The sequence below is a fragment of the Pelecanus crispus genome, chromosome 7, assembly GCF_030463565.1.
Source record: "Pelecanus crispus isolate bPelCri1 chromosome 7, bPelCri1.pri, whole genome shotgun sequence".
NCBI lineage: Eukaryota > Metazoa > Chordata > Aves > Pelecaniformes > Pelecanidae > Pelecanus > Pelecanus crispus.
The window spans coordinates 20,111,568-20,117,928 of record NC_134649.1 but is presented as its reverse complement, the minus strand read 5'-3'; the positions used below and the strand labels follow the sequence as shown (position 1 = coordinate 20,117,928).

General features: G+C 49.4%; 1 protein-coding gene across 1 annotated transcript; it reads left to right on the top strand.

The window, feature by feature from the left end:
• Positions 1-4,335: 4,335 nt before the first annotated feature.
• Positions 4,336-6,116, top strand: LOC104025529 (C2 calcium-dependent domain-containing protein 4C). The gene is made up of 2 exons (XM_075714546.1): positions 4,336-4,478; positions 4,760-6,116. The coding sequence occupies exon 2, from the start codon at positions 4,815-4,817 to the stop codon at positions 6,114-6,116; it is 1,302 nt and encodes a 433-aa protein (XP_075570661.1). The 5' UTR covers positions 4,336-4,478; positions 4,760-4,814.
• Positions 6,117-6,361: the final 245 nt, after the last annotated feature.

The window sequence follows — 6,361 nt, the reverse complement described above, 5'->3', positions numbered from 1 at the left end:
CCTGCTTAGAAGGTTCCTTTACACAGCCAAGCATGGGAATTGCTGTTAGTGAAAGTTAGACTCGACCTTCATGTTAAAATGTGTGACAGACAAAATGGACTGGAGCAGCTCATCTACTGCCGGGCACCAAAGTGTTGCAGGGGAAAGTATTTCTTTAACCAATTAAAGTGCTAGACTGGCTTTTCCATAAATAGCATCTGAATCTTATTGGCCTTGGACATCATGCTTTATGTGAAGTACATTTCATGCTGGAAGCTGGGTTTTGTATTATGGGATCTTAAAACCTGGAAAGCACGCAGGGAAAAGAAATTTAACATCATGTAGACAAAACAATGAAAACATGTTTTCAGATTTGGAATAGACATGAAGTAGGTACTGCCTGGAATTGGGTGCATTTCCATTGTAAACGTGGAAAGGCATTTAAGCCAAATGCAGCTAGATCCCTGTATAGTCCTATACTTCAGACTGAGATTTTTGCTGACTTCAGTGGCAGAGGAATTAGGGACAGCATAATTTTCTTGGATTTTGCATGACAAATGTCAGCTTCTCATCACAGGACCATGTAATATGCTAGAAAGAATGAATTCATTAGTTCATACCTTTAGATTTTTACAGTTCATACTGCTGTGACACAAGGCACTTGAGAGATACTTTGCATAAAGTACCAAAGTGCCTTAAAGGCCCTGCCACTCCGGTGTTTTTGCTGCCAAGCAGCACTCAGGCATCTGTTCTTTCAGTTGTTCATTTAAAGGAGCATAGACACTTCTCATAAAGCTATGCAGGAATTTGCCTTTGCTGGTGAGGTAAAATATAAGCTACTGTACAATACAAAATAAGAGAAGAAAGATGGATTTTTCAGATTAGATTTGCTGAACCTCTGTTACTACTTTGTATTACTATACAGGCAACGCAGAATGACTTGATTTAGGGCAGAAGTGGTGAGCAGACTGCTAAAAGGTATCTTTGACCTTTGTCAAAATGACAGAAATGAATCAATGTGCTCTAAATTTGCTCATGATACCGATCTCTAATGAAAAAAAACCCCAAAATCTAAGTGCCTCTCAGTTGCTTGAGGGTTTTCTCAAGAAACTGCAGCTGGATTGCTGCTGCTTTCTTTAGGAGAATAAAACTGAACAGGGTTATTTATTCTCACAGCAGCCTCTGGAAATTTTGCATATTTTGGGTAGTATAATGCACTAAGCCATTTCTGTTTCTTTAACAGTGGCAAGCTGTTATGTGCTGCCTCATCCATGCCTGTCTTCCACACCTCCCCCTTCCACAGCAGGGCCAGAAGTTTTTCTTTTTTATCTTCCCACTCATCTTGGCTGGACGAGGAGGGCTCCACCTCCCCTGGTGCACATCATCCAAAGGCTGTCAGCTCCTAAAGACCTGCCTCTACCGACTGTAAACCACTGACCGGAGTGAAAGGTTTCCCCTTGCACTTCCAGACCCTTGAACCAACCAGTGCCATTGATGAAGACCTTGAAAACAGTTCTGAATTTGTGTGATTATTCCAGGTAGAGATGTCTTTTACCATAACAGCTGCACTGGACAGGCCTTGCACTTGTACAGGGTAATGATCGTTCTCCTCCCTTTACAGACATAGGCTATGGTAGTTTGTGTGCGCTTGTACGCGCAACATCCCCATGCTCGGAAGCTTGTACGACTGACGCTTGCTTTTATCAATAACCAGAACGTTGCTATTGTTTGCCGGGGAGTGAAATAATCCGTAAACTGAACGCCGAATTAAAAACTTAAATCGGCTCAGTTAAAACAAGAACGGAAAGCTTGCCTATGGATCTGGCGAGCTAGGTTTCCAACACGTTTCGGCTGATAGCAGCTTGTTAACCTCGACAAATCGCGGCACCGCAGCGCCGGCCGCCCCGCCGGGGCGCGGCCGACAGGGGGGGCCCGGGGCCCGCGGCGGCCCCGGCTCCGGTCCCGGCTCCGGCTCCAGCCCCAGCCCCAGCCCGGCCCCGGCCCCGGTCGGACATTTCCTCAGCCGGGTCGTTATGCCGAGGGAAGTCAAAACGGCAGTAGAGAAAGAAAATCAGTGCCACACGTGAAGCAAAAATCCAGGCTTCGTCCCATGTTGCTCGGATCGGGGATTTCCTTTGGTCCTTTTTGCTTTTCCAGCCCCTGGCCAGATGCCGGCGTTTCACCTGTAATTTGGTTACAGGAGTTGTAATAATGCCTTGCCAAAAATGATATCCCTTCCGGTTTAAAAGTGGTCTATTGCAGACACGGCGTTTTTTTTACAGCAACAGGAAGCCTTGTTGGCAGCGGCTTTTAATTATGCTCCGAAGCTAATCAAGGAAAGAGAACCCGTTTTGAACACAGGAAGCTAAACAGCTAATCATACATTTGAGTGCCTGTTTCCACGGGGGATGTGCAAGCGCTTAAGTGCTGCTGAACTCCCGGCACATTAGCAATCTGTTACCTGGCTGTGAAGTGCGGGCTTTATTGGCACGGGGAGGGCAGGTACCACCCAACCTCTGGCACCTGCGCTCTCTTTGCTGTCACCAGAGGGAGAGAGGCAGCAGAGATCAGGAGACGCTGAATCACCCTCTGGGGAAAAAAAAAAAAAAAAAAAAACCTAGCTCTTTTCACTAACTAGAGAAAGCCTAAAGAGACTAAATGGAAATTAAATACCTAAAACAGGTTAGCTACTGTATTTCACCACTGCCTGATGCTAGCTGTGGACTTGGTATACCTGATGCTAATTGCCATGATTGCTGTATCTGAACTACTTCTGTGAACTGTTACTGGAGGTAATAAGGTTCCCATTAAAAAGCTCCATTTCCTTAATTTCTGTCCATTTTTAAAGTCAAATCTTTCTTTGGTATTAAAAGCAGCGGTGCATGTATTGGAATGAAGCTCACTTGCTCACTCGGAAGCTACATGGTACGTAACGCATGATGTATGGTGCTGTATTGCCTGGTCTGAATGGATAACAGCTATGTGGCGCACACTGCTTCCCAAAAGAGAACATCCAGTGTCTCCAATGGCGGCTCTTACTATGCTGCTGAAAAACCTCATTAGCTGGGGAAGGTGCAAACCCTCCGCGGAAGCCTCTAAATTAGCCTAGACATTATTTGACCCACCCACAGCAAGTAAGGCCATTTAAGTAAACTGCAAAAGCACTGATAAGCAAAACGTTACTAGGACATTTGGGGTGTCCTGAACCTTTTTACAAAGCATGGCAAAAAGAATTTGCTCTGATTTGACTCACTAGAAGATTATTGTGAAAGTGAAGCTTAACTGGTGTAAAACAAACAGGAGAGAGGCAAGGCTCAGACCCAGAACATGTGCGTTCCCAGCTAAATCTTTCAGCAGGTTCAAAATGTTCCCTGCCCCTGTAACCCATTTGGTTTGCTTTCTCTGAGCACATCTTGTATAGTTCAAGCACTCAGTAAACATGAACTTTAGCTCTTCAGCGGGGAAAAGGAAAGACAGAAAATTATTTGTCTACTATCGCTGTGTTACAGACATGCAGCTTCAACTGAGGATTTAGGCAACCTGTTTGGCAGGCCTTCCTGGCTTTGCAGTTAAGATTCCTATTTGCAGCTTGCAGAATAGAGAGTTTGCAGAGGTCTGTTCAAATACTGCTGCATTGGCAGAACTGTGGTGAGAAAGTTCATGGATCCCGCCTGGCTCTGTGCAGCGTCTGGTAAGCGTCACGCATGCCTGTGCTTTTGACATACTGCGTTTCAAGGTGACTTGCCAAAGCATTTTCTGCCTTGCCTTTCTCCTCACGGCATCTGCATTCCTGTCCCTGTTGCTGCTCAGTATCAGTCACAGGACACTGGGTCAGGCCTCGAGTGTCTCAGGCTCTTTGTGGATAATGAGAAGGGACGCACACACATTCAGATGCAGAAAAGCAGCAAAATTCTTTGCAAAGGAGCTTGAAAAAAACGCAATCCCCGCTTCCTACTGCTCCCAGGACCTCGAGAAGAAAAGAAGCACGGAGACAATTCTGCCTTTGTCCCGGGCTTGCTAGTTAATCTCGAAACAGCCTCTGTAAACAGGTATTAATCAAAAAGGAACTGGAAGCAGGGGAAGGACGCGGGGCTGCTGGCCGTACGGGTGGCTTTGGCCGCCGCTGAGGGAGCGGGGCCGGGGGAGGGCAGGGCAGCCCCGTCCCGTCCCGTCCCGTCCCGTCCCGTCCCGTCCCGGCGCTCAGCGACCGGCGCTCGCCCCGACACGGCCCGTCCTGCGCCGCCTCTCCCCGCTGCTCCACACGCGGCCCCGGGGTCCGGCGAGGGGCAGGTGCGGCGGCGGTGCCCCCCCTCCGGCGGGGAGGCGGCGGCGGGGCCGGGCCCGGCAGCCCCCTCCCTCCGCCGGCGGCGCGGGTGGGAGGCGCCCGGCGCCGCTAGAAAAGGGCCGGCTCGGGGCGGGCTGCGGGGGTGCCTGCAGCCGCCGGCCAGCGGCGAGCGGAGGGGGCTGCTGGAGCGAGCAAGTGGCCTGCGCTTGACAAGGTACGCCCTCTGCTAAGGGGGAGGTGCGGTGGGGTTTATCAGAGAGGGGCGTTTTCTCCTGGTAGCGACTCGATACTGGTTTATCTCGTTACTGGTTTAGTGCTGTTCTTGTGGCGAAATCCATTCGACTTCGCTCGTGTGCTGGGCAAAGGCTGCGTTGAACCTGTGGGTTGACCGAGCTTGTGCCGGTCCTGCCTTGAATAGCATCCTCCGTGCCTTGCTTGGCTGCAGTGTGTCCAAGAAGGATGTTCATGTACTTCTGCATCTCTGTGTGTTTGCAGGTGGATTTGTACTTCGAGTTTTTCCCCTTTAAGGATCTCCTGCCTGGCTACGGTGATGTGGTTCTTGGAAAAGATCAGAGCATCACATGAAAATGGAAGCCTCCCTAGCTCCTCCTTCCTGGGACTGCCACCTGGCCAAAATCTGCCTGAAAGAGCCTGGCTGGGGGCTGCTGCTTTTCCTAATGTGCTCACCCCTGACAGAATCCCTGAATTCTGCATTCCTCCCAGGCTGACCAGCTCTGGCCCTGGTAAGGGCACTGGCTCCCACCAGGACCACAGTTCAGAGGATGCAGATCTTGATTCTGCTGACTACAGCCCCAGCTCTTCTTTGCCACATCTCATTCAGGTGGAAAGTGCTGAAGAGATCCCTGTCCTGGAGGAAGAAAGCACCAACTCGGACCCACAGTCCCAAGCAGCGCTCTCCCTGCCTCACTTTCCCAGAGCCCCCACTTCCTATGGCTTCTGCACTTTGCTGGAGAGTCCCCACACCAGGAGAAAGGAGTCCATCTTCCATGGTGACCCACGCGGTGCTCTGCCCAGCCTGATGCTGTCTCGATCCAGAGCTAACACGTTCAGTGGCAAAGGGAGTATGTCCAATCCCATTGCTATCAGCTTTGCTTCTGTGAGGCTGCCTCCCAAGCATCTCTCTCTGCACAGGCAAGGTGCCTGTGACAGCGATACTGCCTCCTCCAGTGATTCCTCTCCTTTCAGTTCTCCGCTTCTCAGCAGGTCACCTCCCAGATCTTGCTCCCTGATCAAAACACAAAGTCAGGAGGGACTGCTCTGCCGAGCGCTGAAACCCAAGAACAAATCCAGCATGGCCAGAAACAATTCTCTCTCTACAGAGGAGAGCAGCTCGACTGATAACAGCCCCAGTGCCATCAGGCGGGCCTCAGAGGGGCTACTTGCCACGCGGAGCTTTAGCATGTCTTGTTCTCCCATCTTTCCCCTGGACCTGACCCACAGCCGGGAGAGACTAGTGGGAGAGAGCACTGTGGTAATGGACAAGGGCGGCATGTTGAGGCTATCGGCTGAATACTGCTCAGAAAATGAAAGGCTGCGAATCCGCCTGATCAGTGCGGAGGGTTTATATGATGACTCTGTAGACCCCAAAAACATAAACTGCTGCATCGCCTTCTCCCTGGTGCCAGGGAAAACACAGAAGCAGAGGAGCACTGTTATAAAGAGAAGCAGAAATCCCATCTTCAATGAGGACTTCTTTTTTGATGGCATTGCAGAAGAGGAGCTTTACAGCCTCTCTGTAAGGATGAAAGCAATGAATAAAGGGTGCAGTATGAAATGGGGTTACACCTTAGGAGAACGGGAATTGTCTTTAATCAGTATGCTATCTGTGTAGTACTTCAAACATTCAAACAAACTAATTTCTGAAAATTTTCTACTAAATAAAGTTTTGGGTTGACTTTTTTTTTTAAGGAATATTTTAAAGCGTTGCATTGCTTGGTATTACTCTTGTGCTGTTGTGCCTTATTTTGCTGCTTAACACCTCAAGCTCTGAAGTATTTGCTGTTAAATTAAAAGGTGGCTGTGGAGCAGACCTGCCTGTAGAGTAGGAGAGGAGGGCAAAAGGGAGAGTTTGCCTTT